A 22,798-nucleotide genomic window follows, 5' to 3' on the forward strand; every position below is an offset into this window, starting at 1 on the left:
TGGTCCTTTAGAAGAGTGTCCTCGTCTGCTGATTGGACAGGAGGAATAGTTTGGACCCCTCTCTTAGTCTTAGCTTTTCAGGTATTAACCCTCCTGTTGTCCTTGAGTCAATGAAGGAAGGAAAGGAGGGATGGAGGAAGGAAGGATGGAAAGTAGGAAGGAAAGGATGAAGGAAAGGAGGGAGGAAGGAAGGTAGGTAGGAGGAAGGGAGGGAGAAAGGAAAAGAGGAAGGGAGGAATGAAGGAAAGAAGGACAGAGGAAAGAAGGAAGGGAGGAAGGTTGGGGGCAGGAAAGAGAGAGAAGGAAAGACGGAAGGGAGGAAGGAAGGAAGGAAGGTAGGAGGAAAGAAGGAAGGGGAAGGTAGGGGGCAGGAAAGAGAGAGAAGGAAGGAAGGGAGGAAGGATGGGAAAGAAGGAAGGAAGGAAGGAAGGAAGGTAGGAGGGAGAAAGGAAAAGAGGAAGGGAGGAAGGAAGGAAAGAAGGACATAGGAAAGAAGGAAGGAAGGAAGGTAGGAGGGAGAAAGGAAAAGAGGAAGGGAGGAAGGACAGACGGAAGGAAGGAAGGAAGGAAAGAAAGAAAGAAGGAAAGAAGGAACAGTCAAAAGAGAGATGGGGTCAATTTGACCCGGGAGGACAACAGGAAGGTTAAATAGTAGTTTTTATTTGAATTAGTTTTAGTTGCAGCTCTTGACTTCAGACAGCAGAAGCAGGGTTAGGGTTAGTGTGTGAGAGGATTATCTGTGTTTGTGATCATCAGTGAAACGTCTCCTCGTCTTTAATGAAATGCAGTTTGAACATTTGGCAGAGACTCCAGCGATGTTCCGCCTCTGTGTGTGTGTGTGTGTGTGTGTGTGTGTGTGTGTGTGTGTGTGTGTGTGTGTGTGTGTGTGTGTGTGTGTGTGTTTCCAGGCCAGATGAATAAAAGTGTAGATTCATGACTCACATTTATGAAGGAGTGCGTACACATGGTTCAGTTTGACCAGGCGCACATGCACACGCTCTGTTTCCACTCTCACTAATGAATAAAGAGACTCTGAACCAGCTGTTAGCACATCAGTACGCTGCCTGCTCCATCAGCCTGGACGCCTGTCTACCCTCCTGATGTCCTCAAGTCAAGGAAGGAAGGAAGGAAGGCAGGGAGGATGGATGGAAGGGAGGAAGAAGGGAGGAAAGGAGGAAAAAGGAAGGAAAGGAGGAAGGAAGAAGGAAGGAAAGGAGGGAGAGAGGAGGGAAGGAAAGGAGGGAGGAGGGAAGGATGGAAGGAAGGGAGGAAGAAAGAAGGAAGGAAAGGAGGAAGAAGGAAGGAAAGGATGGAGAGAGGAGGGGAAGGAAAGGAGGGAGGAAGGAAGGAAAGGAGAGAGGAGGGAAGGATGGAAGGAAGGGAGGAAGAAGGAAGGAGGGAAGGAAGGATGGAGGGAGGGAAGGGAGTATGGATGGAAAGGAGGAAGAAGGAAGGAAGGAGGGAAGGGAGGAAAGGAGCGAGGAAGGATGGAAAGGAAGGGAGGAAGAAGGAAGGAAAGGAGGGAGGGAAGGGAGGAAGAAGGAAGGAAAGGAGGAAGAAGGAAGGAAAGAAGGGAGGAAAGGAGGGTGGAAGGATGGAAAGTCTGCAGAGTGATGTCATCGTTCATACTTCCTGTTTCTGTCTCTCAGAGATGTAGCGTGTGTGTTGGTGAGATCGGCGGACCATCATGCACCTCTTCCTGCTGCTGATCCTTCAAGCCACAGCAGCCTTCGGACAGATCGACCCAGGTACACACACACATATACACGCACACACACACACACACACACACACACACACACATATATACACACACACACATATACACGCACACACACACACACGCACACACACACACACGCACACACACACACACATATACACACACACATACACGCACACACACACATATACACACATACACACACACACACATATACACATATACATACACACATATACACACATACATACACACACATGCACAGACACACATAAACACATATACACACACACATATACGCATACACACACATATATACAAACATTCACATATACACACTGCACGCACACACTGAAATGGCTGTATTTAAATGGTTGTGTGTGTGTGTGTGTGTTTGTGTGTTTGTGTCTGTGTGTGTGTCTGTGTGTGTGTCTGTGTGTGTGTGTGTGTGTGTTTTAACAGCACACTGTCGCTATGCCTTGGGCATGGAGGATGGGCGGATCAAAGACGCTGACATCACAGCATCCAGCCAATGGTATGAGACTACAGGGCCGCAGTACGCCAGGTCAGTGATTGGTTAATCAGATATAATAAACATGATCTTTCTTTTTACACACTTTTAACTTCAAAACATTATCTGTAAATTATATTTGTTTCTTTTACAATTACAGTTTTTAAAAAGCATTTTCACACATGAAGCATTTTTTAAATTTAAGTAACATGTTTAAAAGCAGGCTGCAGACAATATGTGACAGTTTGGTGTGTGTGTGTGTGTCTGCATGTGCGTGTATGTGTGTGTGTGTATGTATGTATGTATGTGTGTGTGTGTGTGTGTGTGTGTGTGTGTGTGTGTATGTATGCGTGTGTGTGTGTGTGCATGTGTTTGTGTGTGTGCGTATGTTCCTGTGTGTGTGTGTGTGTGTGTGTGTGTGTGTGTGTGTGTGCAGGTTGAACCGTGAGGAGGGGGACGGAGCTTGGTGTCCTGAGGAGCAGCAGGACTCTTCAGACCTTCAGTTCCTGCAGGTTTGTTTTCTGAAACATGTTGAGTCTCGTCTGTCAGTGTCTGAAGCTCTCAGTCATCCAGCCGAAATGAAACAGGCTGCAGATGTCTGATGAAGATGTGAAAACACACACACACACTCCTCCTCCTCTTCCTCCTCTTCCTCACCTGTAGTTGAGATGAAGGACGTAGACTTCAGTCACATTATTATAGACGTACAACAAAAACAAAAGATAAAGTGCTGCTTCAAAGTTTGTGAAACCTTTCCTATTTGTGTGAGATAAAAGTATGTGAACCTGCAGGATTATCATTTCATATGAAAAAGTGAGAGGATGATTAGATGTGTGTTATTTAAAGAAGAGAAATCTGAGTCTTTATCTTTAACCCTCCTGTTGTCCTCAAGTCAAAGAAGGAAGGGAGGAAGAAGGACGGGAGAGAGGGAGGGAGGGAGGAAGGAAGGAAGGAAGGAAGGAAGGGAGGAAAGGAAAGGAAAGAAGGAAGGGAGGAAGGAAAGGAGGGAGGAAGGAAGGAAGGAAAGGAGGAAGGGAGGAAAGGAAAGGAAAGTAGGAAGGGAGGAAGAAGGAAGGAAAGGTGGGAGGGAGGGAGGGAGGAAGGAAGGGAGGAAAGGAAAGAAGGAAGGATGGAACAGAGGAAAAAGGAAGGAAAGGAGGGAGGGAGTCAGGAAGGGAGGAAAGGAAAGAAGGAAGGATGGAACAGAGGAAGAAGGAAGGAAAGGAGGGAGGGAGTCAGGAAGGGAGGAAAGGAAAGAAGGAAGGAAGGTAGGAAAGGAGGAGGGAGGAAAGAAGAAAGGAGGGAGGAAAGGAAAGAAAGAAGGAAGGAAGGAAAGGAGGAGGGAGGAAGGTAGAAAGGGAAAGAGGAAGGAAGGAAAGAAGGAAAGAAGGACAGAGGAAAGAAAGGAGGGAGGAAGGAAGGTAGGAAAGGAGGGAGTAGTATTAGTATTAGTAGTATTAGGAATAGTAGATAGTAGTAGTAGTATGAGTAGTAGTAGTATTAGTAGTAGTAGTAGTATTAGTACTAGGAGTATTTCTGTGAATGAAATTGAACATGTTTGTAGTGATGATGTAATCTCAGGAACATTCAGCTGCTCATCAACAGACTGAAACTAGACATTTACAAAGTTTGTGACACAGAAGAGTTTGATGTGTATGAGGAACAGAGTTTTTATGTCCGTGTGTCTCTCAGGTGAACTTGGGCAAGCTCACCTTCCTGACGGTGGTCGGGACTCAGGGCCGATACGCCAGAAACTCCGGGAACGAGTTCGCCCGAGCTTACCGCCTCAACTACAGCCGGGACGGAGTTCTGTGGAGGCCGTGGAAGAACCGCCTGGGAAACACCGTGAGTCCACCCCCCCCCCCCCCCAAACGTTTCAACAAAGCAGGTTAAAAAGAAAACGAAATGAAGGTAGGAAAAGAGGGAGTCAGGAAGGGAGGAAAGGAAAAGAAGGAATGGAAGAAGGAAGGAAAGGAAAGAAGGAAAGGAGGGAGAAAGGAAAGAAGGGAAGGAAGGAAAGGAGGGAGGGAGAGAAGAAAGAAAGAAAGAAGGAAGGAAGGTAGGAAAGGAGGAAAGGAAAAGAAGGTAGGAAAAGAGGGAGTCAGGAAGGGAGGAAAGGAAAGAAGGAAGGGAAGAAGGAAGGAAAGGAAAGAAGGAAAGGAGGGAGAAAGGAAAGAAGGGAGGAAGAAAGGAGGGAGGGAGAGAAGAAAGAAAGAAAGAAAGAAGGAAGGAAGGTAGGAAAGGAGGAAAGGAAAAGAAGGTAGGAAAAGAGGGAGTCAGGAAGGGAGGAAAGGAAAGAAGGAAGGAAGGAAGGTAGGAAAAGAGGGAGTCAGGAAGGGAGGAAAGAAAGAAGGAAGGAAGAAAGGGAGAGAGGAAGGAAGGGAGGAAAGGAAAGAAGGAAGGGAAGAAGGAAGGAAAGGAAAGAAGGACAGCCGGGACGGAGTTCTGTGGAGGCCGTGGAAGAACCGCCTGGGAAACACCGTGAGTCCACCCCCCCCCCCCCCCCCCCAAACGTTTCAACAAAGCAGCTTAAAACACACGAGGCAGGAAAAACAGAAAGAATGAAATGTGAAGAGGAAACGTGTGACGGAGTGATAGAAGAGGGAGCGTTGGAGGAAAGAATGGAGAGACAGGAAGGAAAAGAAAAGAAAAGAAAGATGCTTTTTTTTCTTTTTTTTCGCTCCGAGCTGCTTCTGGTCATTCACACTGGTATCACAGGAAGTGACATTTAGCAGCAGCTTCCTGTTGGCGTCGACTGTTTTTGGAAACACTCAACAGGAAGGAGTTTAAACAGCAGAGCAGAGATTTCTACTTTACATTCATCCACAATCTCTCAATCACTTCTTATTATTGATTATCATTATTATTAAGTTTTATTAAGTCTAAGGCTGTGTTCGAAACCGCATACTACATACTTCTATACTACACACTAAAGGACCAGATAGTAAGCAGACCGTTTACACTGTAGTAAACTACACGATAACCCAGAATTGGTGCTTTTATTTTGAAAACAGGAAGCGAACATACCCTTGCGGTAGCTAACTTGAAACCACTGGGTTTTTTTTCAGAAGTTGCGTTGCATCTTGGGTAATTTGAGTGTGATTAGTAGTGTGAGTCACAATATGTGTCGTCCTCCCGGGTCAAATTGACCCCGTTTGTTTTGACTGTTCCTTCTTTCCTTCCTTCCTTCCTTCCTTCCTTCCTTCCTTCCTTCCTTCCTTCCTTCCTTCCTTCCTTCCTTCCTTCCTTCCTCTTTTCTTTTCTCCCTCCCTCCTATCTTCCTTCCTTCTTTCCTCCCTCCCTCCTTTCTTCCTTCTTTCCTCCGTCCTTCCTTCTTTCCTTTCCTTCCTTCTTTCCTTTCCTCCCTTCCTTCCTCCCCCCTTTCCTTCCTTCTTTCCTTTCCTCCCTTCCTTCCTCCCCCCTTTCCTTCTTCCTCCCTCCTTTTCTTCCTTCTTTCTTCCTACCTTCCTCCCTTCTATCCTTCCTTCTTCCTCCCTTGCTTCCTTGACTCGAGGACAACAGGAGGGTTAAACATCCAGTAACTCTCATTCTGGCTTGTTTTTTTTTTTTGCCTCCACCTGCTCACAGAAACTCGTCTATAAGTCACAATAAACACACATCTTGATCTCAGTGAGAAGTGCTGTGTGTTTGTGTGTGTTTGTGTTTCTCTGGGTTTATGTACTGTACGGATGCATCTCTGAAAACTCTCCAGAAAGCTGAGTTTATATATTTATTTGTCTTATCCAGCTTCATTTGAGTATGTGTCTGTGTGTGTGTGTGTGTGTGTGTGTGTGTGTGTGTGTGTGTGTGTGTGTGTGTGTGTGTGTGTCCAGGTGATCGAGGCCAATAAGAACGCCTACGCCTCAGTCATCAACGATCTCCACCCGCCGATCATCACCCGCTACGTCCGTCTGATCCCCATCACCAGACTGTCCACCGCCGTCTGCATGCGGGTGGAGCTGTACGGCTGTCCCTGGGACGGTAGGACACACAGTCACACTGGACATGCCTGTGTGTGTGTGTGTGTGTGTGTGTGTGTGTGTTTGTGTGTGTGTGTGTGTGTGTGTGCTTACTGAGTAGATGTAGAGTTATATCACTGCTCAGAAATGTTTACTCCTCCTGTGAGACGAGTAAACTCCTCAGAAACGTCCTCGGAAACGTTCTCGCTTAAAAATGTCAACAGAAAAGAAGTCAGGTTTTTTTTTCCACTTTCCTGTTGCGCAATAAAAGAAAATCAGGTCACAACAACTTGTATTTGCCACAAAACTACAATGTGACCTCTTTTATTTTATCGCTCCAGTTCAGTAGAAATGTTCTATAATTGCGTCAGACAAGATAAAAATGTTCTTGGCTTGCAAACAGGATCAGATGCTTCATCATCAGGCAACAACAGTGGTGGAAGAAGTTTCAAATGGGCTTTATTTATATATCACTTTTTAAAAAACAAACAGATTTTACACCATTTACCGTAAAAACCATTATATAAGACGCACCTTTAACATATTGTTTTTATTCATTTAAAAGTGGTACGTCTTATAATACACCTGTGTTTCCTATTCACCAGCATGTGTGGTTCTGGTTACAGCTTTGCGAGCTCAATGTACCACATATCAGAAAACCTCCTGACTTTATACTACATTATAAATCTCTCAACCATCTTCAAAAGTCATGAGGTTGTGATATGTAGTGCAAACTGTGTTCCTGCACATGCTGAACGTATTAGTCCATGATAAGATGATAGAAAAAACTCTGTCTGTCATAAATGAATGCATAAAAACTACAAACTCAGGAGTATTCTCGGTACATGTGATTTGAAGTCAGCTATCTGTGGCTTCTCAATCATGTTTTGCTTCATGAGAAGAAGATAATGGTGAAACAGTTTTAGTCAAAGGAGTTACATGGTCACACGGGGCAGCTGTGGCTCAGAGCTGGTCGGGTCGTCCACCAATCGGATGTTCGGCGGTTCGATTCTTCACTCCTCCAGTCCACATATCGATGTGTCCTTGGGCAAGACACTTAACCCAAACTTGCTCCCGATGGCTGCATCAACGATGTGTGAATGGTTATTTTCCCTCTGATGAGCAGGTTGGCTATAAGTAAAGTCCATTGACCATCATCAAGTCTGTGTAAAGTAAGAATAAATATGTGTTCTGAGTTTGACATACCACAGAAAAGTGTGTTGTTAACCACCCTGCCAAATTTGAATGATTAAAAAAATCGCCAAATATATGAAATTAGGCTTCAAAGTTTTGTAAAAATCAGCCTCTTTCTCTGCTGCCAAACGCTGAAACTCCGCCCCCTACCAAGTGTCACCTGTCAATCAAAGTCACCACCTCTACCAGAAACATGGACGCTACGTCAGAGAGCTTTCTGCTGCTAACTCAGCTGCTAGCTCGGCGGCTAACTCAGCTAACTGGCTAACTGTAGACTAGTAGTAGTAGTAGTGTGTGCTGAATGTATTTATACCTCTACAGCAGCAGGGGCGGGTTTATGCTAATCACTAAATCCTGAACACAGAAATGTTGAAACACAGTTTGTGAAGCCTAGCTCCACAATTCAAATCTAAATGGTTGAAATGCTTTTTACACCTTTTTTAGAAATACATTTATGACCAATTTAATGTGTTTAGAAGAAAAGGTCTGAATTCACTTTACACAGTCTTTAATGACATGGTCTTGTTAAGTCTAAAGATCACGATGTTTATGGTTGAAACAGTTGATCTGCATGACAGTAAAACTTGTTGTATTGACCCTTTAATCTGTGTTCCCGTCTGCAGAAGGTCTGATCGCCTACAGCGCTCCGGAGGGTCAGGTCATGATGCCGCCGAGTTCTCCCATCGCCAACCTCAACGACTCCACGTATGACGGCACGCGTGAGAGGAGGCAGGTCACACTCGCTCTCCACGTTCCAGAGCAATCTCACTCTGCCTGTTTTCTGTGACTGACAGTCCTCTCGTCCAATAGGAGGCTGTTTGGTGGGATGGGACAGCTGACGGACGGCGTGATCGGCCAGGACAACTTCCTGCGGACGCGTCAGTACCACGTGTGGCCGGGCTACGACTACCTGGGCTGGAGGAACGACTCACTGGGAACTCTGGGATACGTGGAGATGGACTTTATGTTCGACCATCAGAGGAACTTCACCTCCATGAAGGTATGCTGTCATCTAGAACTGGGCAATGGCAAAAATCAAAATCATGATTATCTGAACTTTTAACCTCGATTACAATTAATGAAGGATTATCTCCACCCCTGATGAACAATGATGTATTTTCACAGTTTCTTTAGTTTAGTATTTTCCACTGCTGCCCTCACACATGAGTATCTTTAGGGAGTGAAAGTAAAGATGTTTTAAGGTGTGGCGCTGTGGTTAATGTCTAGTTTACTAGATTAGAACTGGAAAAGTGGAAAAACTCTTTGACTCAGTTCTATCTCCTGTCTTTTTAACTTATTTGAAATTCCAAAATTTGCACCTCAAGCACCAGTGGTTTTGAAGCAGTACTTGTTACCAAGTCACAACAGAAAGTCAAATCTAATCTGCAGGAAGCTTTAGTATGAGTCCATCACCACCGTCCAGCACTTCCCTACAAAACCTCTGTAGTCATTGTTTGCATTGGAAATAAAGGTGCTTCATGATCAAGCTTTTTTTGGCCTCAATAATCTGAAAAGCTGACTATGAATGTCTTCCAGCAGAGACTGTCCGAAAAAAACCTGCCATTATCTTTAAATGATATCAGCTCTTACACCACCATCCATGACGGTTAGCTTCTCACTCTGGGTTGAATGTGGATGTTGTAGAGCCTTTTAAGTTTTGACAGACAATAATTCAGAGCTGTGATGATTAGCCAATAAAACAAGTTTGACAGAAAATTGATCAGAAACTGTTTTGATAACTGATGAATTGCTTTGTGTAATTTAAAACAAAACAAATAAAGCCAGCTTCTTTAATATTAATATTGGTTCATATCAGTAAATTAAACATTTTGGCCTGTCGGGACAAACAGTGATGGATATTTTTCACCATGTTCTGACGTTTTAAAGGCCAAACAACGAATCAATTTATCAAGAAAATAATCGACATAATAACTAACAGCTGTGTTACAACAAGTCATATTAACTGTTGGAGCCCTAATTACTCCAATTCACAAACATGTGGGGATTAGAAGAAATGAGCGTCCTCTCGAGGAAAATTAGTTGATTTGAAGATAAAAGACAAATTACTTTGTTCATAAAAAATAATAATTACATCTCCCGCGAAGCTTTGGCTGTGCTTCCGTGGTTAAGTCATAATGTTGATAAATGCCAACAAAATGATCCATGATGAGGTGATGAGGTGTTTAAAGTGCACAGTCCAGATCAGAAGTAATTCAATGTATCTTAAATGTGCACAGAAAACCAGAGGAAGTTTAGTGGACAAGATCTTTACAACATGTCATTAAGATTAACTTTCATTTCATTTTAAATATCAGTGTCCCTCCTTTGCTCCTCTCTCCAGGTCCACAGTAACAACATGTTCTCCAGCGGGGTGAAGATCTTCTCCTCCGTCTCCTGCTTTTTTAAGCCTCACCTCAACTCTGACTGGGAGGTGGAGCCTGTGGCGTTCAAGACGGTGCTGGACGACAGAAACCCCAGCGCCCGTTACGTCACCGTGCCGCTGAACCGACGTGCCGCCAGATCCCTCCGCTGCCAGTTTCACTTCGCCGACGTCTGGATGATGTTCAGCGAGATCTCCTTTCAGTCAGGTAACACGATCTCACACAGCTTGTGACGGCCGTTCTGTGTAGTATTCACGACGTCGCCGGCCGGCCAGCCTACCAGGACTTGTCCCATCCCTCCCGATGGCCACCCCGCCTTTGCTCACACAGTCTACCTTTCTTGAAACATGAAACATGCATCCACCCATCCATTTTCCATCAGGGACAATATCACAGTAGCATCGGACTTAGTAAGGAATCCCTGGCAACACCCTCCTGGGGGATCCCAAAGCATTCCCTGGCCAGTAGAGATATGTAGTCCCTCCAGCGTGTTCTGGGTCTGCCCCAGGGTTTCCTGCCAGTTGGACGAGCCTGGAACTTCTCCAAAGGGAAGCGTCCAAGAGGCATCCTGGCCAAACGCCCAAACCATCTCAGCTGACTTGTTTTGACATGAAGGACCAGCAGTTTAACTTTAAGCTCCCCCCTGGATGTTAAGCTCCTCACCTTATCCCTAAGGCTGAGCTCAGACACTCATTTCAATGGCTTTTAACTACGATCTCATTCTTTCAGTCACTACCGAAACCTGACCATACTTGAGGATTGGAAAGGAGATCATTGAGAGCTTTGCCTTCTTTCTCAGTACTGTTGATGCTGCACCGATCTGTCAACCTTACTCTCCACCTTATCCTTAATCATGATACCTTATCGAGACCCTTAGATTCACCTTCATTTGGGGCAGCAACTCACTCCCAACACAGAGGGAACACTCTTTCTTTTAAAATAGACTAATAAAATGAATTAATTGATATTTTTTATCCCTCAGAGGACACCATACTCCCAACCCAGATGACATCACCTACAGCCAGTGAGGAGAGCACCACAATGATCACAACAAAGACAGGTAAGACCTTTAACCTCACCCTTTAACACACATATTAACATAACAACCATAAATACATGCATTGTCAGCCTTTGACCTGAAACTTGAAATGAACCTGAAGTAGTCTAATCTAATCTAAATCTCCTCCACAGGCACAGCAACCAGTCCATCAGCCACTGACCCGCCGGATGTTGAGAACACGGCCATTCTGATCGGCTGCCTGGTGACCATCATCCTGCTGTTAGTCATCATCATCTTCCTCATCCTCTGGTGCCAGTATGTTTGCAAGGTGCTGGAGAAGGTGAGCAGATGATCCAGAAGGAGCAACAGAACCGTGAAGAGGTTCTGCATTAGGAAAAAAATGACTTAAAAATGCAGATATTCATTGGTTGGAGTTTCAGTCGATGAAGTTTTTGGTCTTAATCGAGTTCAACTCATCATCAGTAATTGTTTGATACTGTCTTGATATATATGCTTTATTGATTGCTAAGCTGAGGAAGAAGACTGTTTAGAAGATCGGTTTCATTATAGCTTCCTTTGGCAGGCTTTGTTAAGAGGACAGTTGAAGATAAAGAAGGAGGTATTTCTGTTGAGCCATTTTTGTGTCATGAGTCCATATCACCCAAACAGCATTTACTCAGATGGTTTCCACCAGTGATTTCATACTAAAACCATTTTCTTTCCTTTGACAAGACAAGTCAAGGAACTTGGTTAATGGTGGTAAGACAGGTGGAACAAGATAAAGAGTGATGGTGGCTGGATTACTGAGCCGCTTTGGCTCTCAGATGAAGCTGCCTATCGAGCCAGTTTTACCCAGATACAATGAAGGTATAAGGCCTGTTAACGCTGCTGAGTAGGATTTAAAGATGCTTATGAGGTACATTAGGTAAGACAATGTTGAGGAAAAGTTTTCGGAGGTAGCTAATGCCTAACTGTTGATAACTAGTGGAGCTAGATGTGCAGGAATGAAAGCTGGACTACCGAGCAGGCCACAGCATTCAGATGAAGCTGCCTTTTAAGCCAGAGGTGCCAATGTAGATTAGTTTTAGCAGATTAGCAGATGAAGCAGTCAAGTATCTTCCCTCTGCTTGAGACTAGGACTCAGAGTTAGAAACATAAAGGTGAGTTAGCTCAAGGCTAGAGAGTAGATTTATGAAGGCACAAACTTTATCCCACTACAGAGTCTGGTGATTGGTCAAAACATATTTTAAGATGGGCCTCCATAGGTGTGCTTACCCAACTTTTGCTACATTTCACTGTATACTGAAAATAATTAAAGTTTCAGTGTTGGATTCAGCAAACAGGACAAATACAATGGACATCAACATTTGGTTGAATCCATTGTGGATTTAATGTTTTTTCCTTTTTGTCTTATAAATTCTGTTATTTTTGATTAATTCAATGTTCTGCTCTCCTGAATTCTGAAATCATCAAAACTGAATTATTCTTGGTGGGGCCTTAATTTAAAGGTTGGAACAGACTGGTTTGACTCACATCACATTCATTCTTCTCTGGAATAATTTTAAGGATCTTCAAGCCACCGGCTCAATCTGAAAATGTTTAGATATCTAAAAGCACCAGATCTGAGCAGCTGTTCGGTATAAACGAGTCACAAACCAAAGAAAGAGATCCACTCCTTTTTAGGAAATAAGAATAAACAAGACGTTCCTTTTAAGTTTAATGAAATGTCTTCCTCTTCTCCTCCAGGCTCCTCGTCAGATCTTAGATGAGGAGGTGACGGTTCGTCTGTCGTCCTGCAGCGACACCATCATCCTCCAAACCCCCCCTGTACCCCCCAGGTCTGGACACGCCTCTGCAGGTATACAACAACAGATACGTTTTAGAAATAGTGGGCTAGAAAAGACTAATCATGGCTTTGATTACCAATATCTGTGAATCGAAGGTTTGGAGTTTCCCAACAGACAGAAAACAGTCAGAAATGCCTCTTATACTTTCCTAAAGCCCAATGTGACATCTTGAAATGACTTGTTTTGTCTGACCAACATACCAAAACCCCAAAATGCTCACTGCGCACTGTAATGCAAGACCCAGAAATGCAGAAAAGTCTTGTATTTGAGGACATATGAGAACCGGGAACAATCAAATATTTGACATTTTGCTTAAAAATGACTGAAACAATTATCCAATTATCGTTGCAACTCTAAAATGCTGCTCAGAAGAAGTGGAGATAAAAGACGACTATGTTTCGTATTCTCCAATCTGAAATGAATGTTATCTAAAGCTGAAACCATTAGACAATTAATTGACTGGTTGATCAGCATAAAATTGATCTGCAAATAATTTGATGATGGATTACGCTTATTCTGAGTCATATTTAAAGAACAAATGCAAATATTTCCTAGTTGCTTTAGTTTGATATAATACTAAACTGAATATCTTTGGGTGGAGGAACAGCTTGGACTCCTGGACATCAAATCATGTTTGTTTCCCCTCAGGCCCGGCTCACACCGACCCTCATTATGAGAGAGTTTTCCTGTTGGACCCGCAGTACCAGAACCCGGCGGTTCTGAGAAACAAGCTGCCGGAGCTGTCACAGAGCGCCGAGGCCTCAGGTAAACACACAGGGACACACTTACACCTGAGTCTGTGGAGGGAAGGGTGGGGAGGAGGTAGAACCCGATGTTTCATAAGGTTTAAACACTACTGGAGTGATGCTGGGTTTGTAAAAGTTATCTGGTGATGATGGTGGGCAACACTATTTTTGTAGTGTTGTTTGACTGGTGTCCAGAATATAACGCCAATCCTCTTCCACTACGATCTTCTACCAAGCAGATATGAACTTGTAGTTAAGGCCACAACATTATACTGGAAGACAACCTGTAACAGTTACTGATGAAGTGATGAACTAAAGATTTTTTTCCGATACCGAAGCTGGTGGAGCTGTGAGCACAGACTCGGACAAAGTTTGACGATTAACGCTAGGTATGACATTTGAAACCTGAAGTAGGATGTGCTACCTCAAACGCCCCAGGTTAGGAAAGTTTGGATCATTAGTACAAGAGATGAACAGCTGTGTTAGAAAATATCTTGAGTGCCTGTTAAAAAGTTGACCATATAAGACTGTGGACATAAAACTCCAGTCATTAAGCTTAAAACTTGGTTGTATGCACTACTAACTAAATAATACGGTGTTGAGAAAAATCTATAAACCAGTTAACTTTTAATTATTCGGTCACTTCCGAGTGAATTAAGCAACCAGAGCGCTGAATCATGTTGTCATTACTCAGATTCACACCATTGACTGACTTCTCCTTGTAGTATTATTACCTGTTACTCGGCTAAAACATGAAATTATTGACTCTGGATATGGCAACTTTAACCTGCATGATTGTTACATTCAACAGGAGAGGGTTAGGGTCCTGAGTTTCTATGTTGAGTTGTATTGAGGAGACAGTTTAAAGAAAAAAGTAAAATGGGAATACAGAGTCTGGGAGTCTGGATCCAGCAGAACCTCACATGCATCTCTATTGGCTTGATGTCAAAATGTCATTTTTATTTAATGTGAGAAGTTTTGTATGTCAGCAAAACAAAGCTTGCTGACAGCTGCACATCTGCATCAGTTCAATGAGTCTGAGAACAAAAGTCTTTCTAAACTCAGCAGATAACAAACTGCAACATGATGGTAAATATATATGAGTGGTTCTTTTTAGGTATAAACACAGTAAGTCTTTCTACACAGAGGTGGGTACTTCTTTGTATACCTGCTACACTTGTGTCAGAGAGAGAGAGAGCAGAGGCCTCTAGTTTAACACATTGAACTGCTGCAGTCTGCCCCCTGCTGGACGGCTCAGCAACTGCACACATCTGCAGGAAACAGGAAATCACGTTGAAACTGCTGTCAATCATCTGGTCTCCTGTCACACATTAACAGCTCTTGAAGTTTATCTGCTGTTCATTTCCTGTCTTTCATTCTTATTTTCCGTTCTGTCTTTTTAATATTTTCATTATATTGTGAGTCTCTCAGCTGAATCCGCATGCTCATTTTATTCACGCCCCAGTTTTTTTCTCTTCCTGAAATATCAGCCCTCTCTGTATCTGTCTGTTCTTTGTTTCATCTTCCTCCTCCTCCTCCTCCTCCTCCAGCTCTCCTCCTTAGTAATCCTCTCTATGACCTCATCCTGCTGACTTCCTGTCACATGACGCCAGGCTGGTTGCGTGGTAAGAGCTGAAAGGTGTGACTTCAGTTTAAACATTCATCAAAAACAGAGACAGTTTGGGGGGTTTTAAATTAAGTTTTCATTCAAATTCATATTTCTCTATAAATAAACACGCTCCTCTTTCTCCCACAGCGTGTGGAGGAGGCTACGCCGAACCTGACATCACTCAGTGCACGCCACACCAGTGTTTCCATAGCAACGCGCCACACTACGCAGAGACGGACATTGTGCGGCTGCAGGGCGTCACCGGCAGCAACATGTACGCTGTTCCTGCCCTCACCGTGGACTCGCTCACCAGGAAGGACATCTCCGCCGCTGAGTTCCCACGACAACAGCTGATTTTCAGGGAGAAGCTGGGGGAGGGGCAGTTTGGAGAGGTGAGCGGGAAAAGGGTGGAGTGAAAAAGAAAACCTTCATCTGATGTGACACTCACTTTCTGCAGACTTCATCACAGGTTTCTGCCTCCACAGTTGTCTTTATACCTTCTCTGTTCCTGCAGGTCCACCTGTGTGAGGCCGAGGGACTCCCAGAATTCCTTGGGGAGGGGTCGCCCCTTCCCGATAGAGACGACCACTCAGTACTGGTGGCTGTTAAACAGCTGAGAGCCGACGCCACCAGCCAAGCCAGGTACAGTTAGTGTGTGTGAGACGGTGTTTTATATCAATCTGTGACCCTGCTTGGTTTTGAAAAACGTTCTGCTGCTTATGAATAATATCCAGAACACAATCAGCTCATCAACACATCTTATTATCTTAAGTATTCATCCTCTGGGAGTATGAATGAATTCAATAAGTCATGGAAAGCTGTTAATTTGACATTATGAGAAACTGAAAATAACAGCAATAAGTTTTTTCACAGCCACCATAGGAAGAGGAGGGGGAAGTGTATTCGGCTGGTTGCATCCTAACTGCTTGATGCCACTGAATCCTATACAGTGGTCCTTTAATACCACACTACATGGTGGCACCACGTAATGTGTTAAAATGACATGCCAGTGTCACAGAAACAACGACCAATGGGAAGTCAAGTAGGATCCTTTGTTGTGGTAGACACATGAATACGACCCAGAGAAGTGACACAGTTCATGTAGTGACATATTTACATAATATTTAGAGGTGGCAGGATAGAGAGACAGATGGCAAAAAGTGGACTTAGCAACAGGAAATTACTGTTCCTGTTTCCAATCGCAAGTGTCATGCTTCCAACCACAAGTTACTGCGATTGTTGTGGTGTATACTGTTGACAAACTTTAAGGAATTAACCTACCCAGGGTGGTGATCCTGAAACCTTTTTATCCATCTGGACTAAAATCTAAACCTGAGCGTGCCTCCTCACTCTGTCCATCTCTGTCCATCAGGAACGACTTCCTGAAGGAAATAAAGATCATGTCTCGTCTGAATGACCCCAACATCATCCGGCTGCTGTGCGTGTGCGTGTCGTCCGACCCACTGTGCATGGTGACGGAGTACATGGAGAACGGAGACCTCAACATGTTCCTGTCACAGCGGGAGATCGAGAGCACGCTGACACATGCCAACAACATACCTTCAGTCAGGTTAGTGTGGGATACTCGCTGTTTATACTGCTGATGAGTCATATTTCATGTTGTGTAACCTCCCACCTCTCTCCTCGTCATCTCGCTCTCCCTCCAGTCTGTCCGACCTCCTCCACATGTCGGTGCAGATCTCGTCGGGTATGAAGTACCTGGCGTCTCTGAACTTCGTGCACCGTGACCTGGCCACCAGGAACTGCCTGCTGGACCGCCGCCTCACCATCAAGATCGCCGACTTCGGAATGAGCAGGAACCTGTACAGCAGCGACTACTACCGCATCCAGGGCCGGGCGGTGCTGCCTATACGATGGATGGCCTGGGAGAGCATCCTGCTGGTGAGAACAAGAACTTCTCTAACTCCAAATCAATCAAACCAGATCTCCAGTCCAGACATTTTACTAAAATGAGATTGTATTCTTAGACAAAGTGATGGTATGAAACATATAAGAGGCACAACGAACTAAAGTTTAACAATTTATACCTGATACCTGATGGACACAAAGCAAATAATTCAGAAGGACTTTTAATGCTGACAACCTGCCAGAATAATGAAACAAGGCAAACAAGTTCCAAAACCCATAAGTAGATTATCCCTAATAAAAGAAAAAGAGTTGTGACAAATGGTTCTCATTACGCCTTTTGAACACTGACACTGTGCTCATTGAAGATATTTGTTGTGTTGTATTTGTGTTGAAAACCTAAAAAACAGACAAAAAACAAAAATGTACATGCAAAATTATGAATGAGTGAATGAGTTGCCCAACCTGTTCTGAAAATAACAATGTAAGGCAGCCTGGTTAAGACATGCAGCGACTAAATATCTATAAATAAGTGGCATCAAATGTTAGAACAGCTCTGTCAGTCATCTTCTTCCTCATCTCACGTTATTTTTATGTCACCCGCTGTCTCCTCTCCAGGGTAAGTTCACCACAGCCAGCGATGTGTGGGCGTTTGGTGTCACCCTGTGGGAGATCTTCACTCTGTGTAAGGAGCAGCCCTACAGCCTGCTGTCCGACGAACAGGTCATAGAGAACACTGGCGAGTTCTTCAGGAACCAGGGTAGACAGGTGAGACCCCATCAAACACACTCACTGTAGAGGATACGGTAGCTTAGTGGATGGTTGTACACAACAGCTCAGCCAACAAAGACATACCAAATAACATTCAAAGCCAAGGTTTATACTGGTGTACATGAGTCAGCCAATCCTAATTGGGCCACAGTTGATACAAACCATCGTGGCAGCTTCAGTTCCTGTAAGTCTTTGCAAAGCTAGGACTAGTTAGCTTTTTAAACATCTAACAACATCTGTACAACTGAAAATTCTCGAGTTTGATTGAATGGAAGATGTGGATTAACCTTTTGTTGAATCGGATACCTATGATGTGGTGTTTGTTTGCCTTTCTAAATGAATGAGCTCTAATGTCTTCTAAAAACTATTAAAAACACATCAGTGAGGCACGCTGCTGCACTGGGTGACATGTTCCTTCAGTATGAAGAGTTTGGTCACATTAGTTTGTTTAGAACGTTTTGTAGAAACGGCTCCAAAGACTAATAACAGTGATCATGTTTTCAGTCACCAGAGAGTAGTTCTGTGTAAGACAGACACTACTGAGCATGTGCAGTAAGGCAGTTTGTGCTACGTTCACAACCTGAATAATTTACCGTCAACCTGCACAACTTACAGGACAGGAAAGTAATCGCAGTAGCAGTTTGGACCTTCAGCTGCTTTGCATTGACTACATTAAGGGAAATCAGCCATGCCCAACTTTTACCTGATGAGATTATTTGCAGAACCATTTATATTTGCTTTCATCATTTTCTAGATCTCTAAATGATTAGATGTCAGCCTGACTTCATTAACTCTGCTGTATTTCCCTCCCAGATCTTCCTCTATGCTCCACCGCTCTGCCCTCCCTCTCTCTTCGAGCTGATGATGCGTTGTTGGAGACGCGACATCCCCGACCGACCCTCATTCGAGGGGCTTTACCAAGCTCTGAGGCCCCACGTCAACCAGTGAGCTGAGGCCGCTGGGATGTACCACTCGGGCTCTCCTCGGTGGCGGGTTTGTCCATCTCTGGACTTCTGTAAGATGACAGACTGACATGAGAAGACAGAAGGATTGAATTGCGTTACGATAGCGAGTCGCTGTCAGAGGGAATGAGGTCTGTGGGCAGAAGGTTGGTTAGTGTCGCTGAATTAGCAGCACACTATTCTGAGAGACACGAAAGAGATGGATGGAAGAGAGGCTGGTCAACTTAGCGGAGAAACACTTTACAGGATCCAAACCTTTGATTTCTAAGCTTCTAAAGATTTCTGTCATTGATGATTTCGCAGTTTTATCCATCTCTTTTCATTTGAGCTGTTCAAAGACCAAAACTTCTTGTCGGACCTTTCGACATATCTCATTTTCATGTTGCTATGGTACCAAAAGTGCCGTAAACTTTTATTTTCTTCCTCACTTTGGCCTTTAATAATGCCAAAAACTGGACAGACTTCAGCTTCAGTCTTGGTAGTTTCTCCTGTCCCTGTGGTTTTTATTATTATTGTAAAGCACTGTGTCTGTGTCTCTCAGTTATTCGTGTTCATATATTAACCCACACTGGAGCTAGGGCTAGGGTCAAATTGTAGTGTAGGATTTTATTTTTAGATTTTTATTCTATTTTATTTTCCTTGGTTTACCGTATTTCAGTTTTGTTGGTCTTTTTTGTGGATATGAATGTTTGAGGCTGCATTGAAACCTGTGTGGTTCACAGACTGGGGATCAGTCAGTGGGTAACTGTGGGCAAATATTGATTTGAGGCACATTGAAACCAAATAAGAAAAAACCAAGTGTTAGCATTAAAACAATTAAAACTCCTAAACATTAAACCATTAACTAACTTATCTACCACTTGGTGGATGCGTTAATTTAAAGTGCCTTACATTTGTAGCATGATTTGTATCAATGGGAAAGATGCCACGACAACGGGTACTGCAAGTCGGGAGAGTTATCAACTAAATATCTAATGTCAAGGTATCACTTTACCCGTGTCTGTGTTTGTACTCGGGCCTCTAAAATGTTTGTCAAGTGTGTTCATGTCTATGTTAGAGCCCATAAACCTGTAGGTGAATATACTCTTTCTCCAGTAGCCCTGCCCTGCCTTGATGTGGATAGTCGCACCAAAGACAAACCAGCTGGCTTAAATTCTTCAATCGTCAAGTCAGTAAAGCTTTAGGACTAGAATAAGAAAACAGTGAAACCATTGTCAGATTTCAAATTAAGATATATTTTCCTCTACAAACAGACGCATAGCATTTGCAGCAACTCCTAGGCTTAGTTCACAGTAAAGACACTGTAGCATTGCCACAAGACTAGCACGACCAGAAACACTACAGGGCAAGCAACAGTTGGACCTCCTTTGGACATTTCCTCTTTAAAAACCTGGTTAAACCCTTTCCTGTTGCCAAAATGAGACATGCTCAGGTTTGGCTGGGTTGTCCGTGCTAAATCTTTTTCTGCATGTGTTAGTTCTTATCACCAGTAGACGAATGGGAATGGTCCAGTCTTGTCCTATATGTTCCAGTCATAGTTCTCATACTAGTCTTGAAGCTCCGCTCAAGCAAACTCTCTGGCTAGCTAACTAATGAGCTTGCTAATTGTCAATAATTACTATCAATGAGGTTAACCCGGGTTTCAGATATGCTTCCTATCCTGCTTGATGATAAATCCTCTAGCTAACTACTGCTACCAGTTTCGGCTTGGTTCACCACTGGTTGGCTATCTGCATACTTATTATCCCACAACTGACCGTACTAATGTTATGTTATGCTACGTTCATGTTATGTTGAATGGATGGGAAGGCTCGGGAAAGATTCACATGTTAAGGACTTGCGAACGTCAATATCATCAGACAACTCAGGAAGGTTGTATAATAACTGATTTGGTGATATGAGGGTTCAAAACACTGTGCGTTGACAAAATCATGTTTATAGCCATTATATTTGGGTTTAATTACATTTAATGGAGTTTGATTGTGAGGCGTCCATGTTAGTTTGGTTTTAAGGCATTTCAATATTATTAAATTAGATATATATCGGAGCTTTTCGAAAAATATCAGTTTCACGGTCCTAATTACACTAAGGGCTTGATTTACTAAGATCCCAAATAAAGAGTATTAAATTGTGTGTGCAGTCCAACACATTGCACATTTAGTTAGGTAAATCGCATTTAACGCATTTTCTCCTCTCTGTATTTTGCACACTAGGCTAAAAACGCCCTATAATTACATTTTCATTATGTACTAAATGGACAGGTCGTATTATCTTGCACATTTGAAAGACACGGTCCTCAGTGCACCCCAATAATTGATCAGCTTTCATGTTTTTTTGGTGGGTGATATCAAGTTTACACACATAATACCTTTTAATAAATCGGGCCCTAAGTGCAGTAACTCTGATATGATATGAACAAGGCATTAGCTAGCTAAGTTCAGCTAATTACAGAACAGCTGATGACACACAACTGGACTAGCAATTAAATTTGTCTGAAAAATTAAGTATAGTAGTTTATCACCTGTGTGTTAATGGCATATGACGACTATATTTTCATGTGTCTCCTGTTGTTGGATTACCAGGACGTATTTATTGGCATAAATATCCAAACAGTGATATGCCAGCTACAGTAGCTCCCCAACTGACCCTGCTAGTAGGCACTTTCTCACTAAGCTCTAGCGCCACATATCTCACAATGACACCTTAATATCTTCAGTCAACTTTAACATCTCATGCATAAAGGTGGTAAAGCACATTTTCATCCTTTTATGTCCGTTCTTTTTACGTGTAAGTCAGTGTGCAGTATGAATATAAGCAGTATATGTGTTCAGTACTTTGAATCCTCCCTAAGGACAAAATGTAAAATGGCGCAAACCAACATAACTTTCACAGGAAAGAGGGAGAAAGACCAAATCTGTTCAGTTTGAGTGCATCTTTCAGTGTTTTTGTTGTTACAGTAGTGTTTTGTTATCTGTACTGTATCTTCTGTGAGGGTGTGTGTGCATGCGAGCGTGTTTAAGAGGAAATGAGTTTGGTGAATGAGTGTTTTCGACATTCCTTTGAGCACTGGGAGCTAGTTGGGATTAAAGTGGTTAACCAGAGTCGCTCTGTCGTGCCAAATGATGTGATTAAATGCGGGAGAGGGGGGAGTTAAAGGACAGGAAGTAAGGAAACCACTAAAACTCAATCTCCCAGAGTCCTTTGCTACAGTGAGCCTGTGTATTTTGTTCTGGTTCCATTAGAGAGACAGAGAGTCTTTTAGTTTGATAGTGTACAGTATACGTGATCTATAATATCTCAGTGTGTGAATGCAGATTAGGTGTGATAATTGTTATTGATAATTGATTATCTATCAGAATTTATAGTAGCTATTTCTCTGGTTATTTCTATTCTGGGAAGGTGTTGGGTTTTTTGTTTTTTTTCTTGGGTTTTTTTGCAACAGGAAATCAGCAGTTTTGAACATTTCCAGTTGAGATGTCGTGTTTGTTTTCCTGCTGTGATATCTCTTCATTTCTCCTCCACACTGTTTGATCTTCAGTATTGTTTCAGACATTCAGTATATTGTACATAGGCTAGTAGCTGTGTATATTAATATATTGGGATCTGGGAATTTTAGTGTTCTGTCGTCCCAAGTCATTTTCACTCTGTACCCTTTCATGTCTTGGTTTGTTTTTCTTATAATAAACAGTAAATTTTGTTAAACAGAAGAGTTGAGATTGTGTCTGATTTTACAAAGGATTCATTTGTGGCTGAGTCTAAAATAATTGCTGGGAGTTGATCCAGTAATAAAAGACTGAAGAGTAAGAAAACACTGTTAGATACTCCAGCAGCTCACAAGGTAAATTCAGCACAAAGTACAGAAATAGTTCCATCTTTTTTAAGAAGAATAATGTTCTCATAATAATTCCAGCTGTTCTGGAAAAAAGAAACTGTTGGAAAAAGGCAAAGTGGAAGCCCTGACAACTGTGTGGAAATAGACATTATACTGACTTCATCAAGACGACAAGTCAACGTGGAGGAATGAACCGGGTCTAACATTAGAAACAGAGGTGAAACTAATGATTATTCTCAATATCTATCGATTATCTGCTGATCATTGTCTTAATTATTTGGTTTATGAAATGTCAGAGAATGGTTAAATATATCTGATCACTGATTCCCAAAGTCCAAGATACAACTTCAAATGTCTTGGTTTTTTTCTGAGCAACAGACAGTTTATATTCCCATTT

The 22,798-nt window shown here is 43.0% G+C and overlaps 1 protein-coding gene across 1 annotated transcript in view; it reads left to right on the top strand.

Moving 5' to 3' along the window:
• Positions 1 to 20,012, top strand: part of ddr2l (discoidin domain receptor family, member 2, like) — a 35,160-nt gene extending 15,148 nt beyond the window's left edge. Inside the window, exons 2-19 of the mRNA XM_053325167.1 lie at positions 1,650 to 1,748; positions 2,186 to 2,288; positions 2,671 to 2,746; positions 3,927 to 4,079; positions 6,068 to 6,215; positions 8,011 to 8,116; positions 8,198 to 8,387; positions 9,729 to 9,975; positions 10,751 to 10,828; positions 10,966 to 11,108; positions 12,515 to 12,626; positions 13,264 to 13,380; positions 15,118 to 15,362; positions 15,485 to 15,612; positions 16,343 to 16,540; positions 16,638 to 16,872; positions 17,455 to 17,604; positions 18,421 to 20,012. Coding sequence (XP_053181142.1) covers positions 1,688 to 1,748; positions 2,186 to 2,288; positions 2,671 to 2,746; positions 3,927 to 4,079; positions 6,068 to 6,215; positions 8,011 to 8,116; positions 8,198 to 8,387; positions 9,729 to 9,975; positions 10,751 to 10,828; positions 10,966 to 11,108; positions 12,515 to 12,626; positions 13,264 to 13,380; positions 15,118 to 15,362; positions 15,485 to 15,612; positions 16,343 to 16,540; positions 16,638 to 16,872; positions 17,455 to 17,604; positions 18,421 to 18,555 — 2,625 coding nt within the window. The 5' untranslated portion in view covers positions 1,650 to 1,687 and the 3' untranslated portion in view covers positions 18,556 to 20,012. The remainder of the gene's footprint in view (positions 1 to 1,649; positions 1,749 to 2,185; positions 2,289 to 2,670; positions 2,747 to 3,926; positions 4,080 to 6,067; positions 6,216 to 8,010; positions 8,117 to 8,197; positions 8,388 to 9,728; positions 9,976 to 10,750; positions 10,829 to 10,965; positions 11,109 to 12,514; positions 12,627 to 13,263; positions 13,381 to 15,117; positions 15,363 to 15,484; positions 15,613 to 16,342; positions 16,541 to 16,637; positions 16,873 to 17,454; positions 17,605 to 18,420) is intronic.
• The last annotated feature ends 2,786 nt before the right edge of the window (positions 20,013 to 22,798 follow it).

Source organism: Scomber japonicus, chromosome 9, assembly GCF_027409825.1.
Source record: "Scomber japonicus isolate fScoJap1 chromosome 9, fScoJap1.pri, whole genome shotgun sequence".
Taxonomy (NCBI): Eukaryota; Metazoa; Chordata; class Actinopteri; order Scombriformes; family Scombridae; genus Scomber; species Scomber japonicus.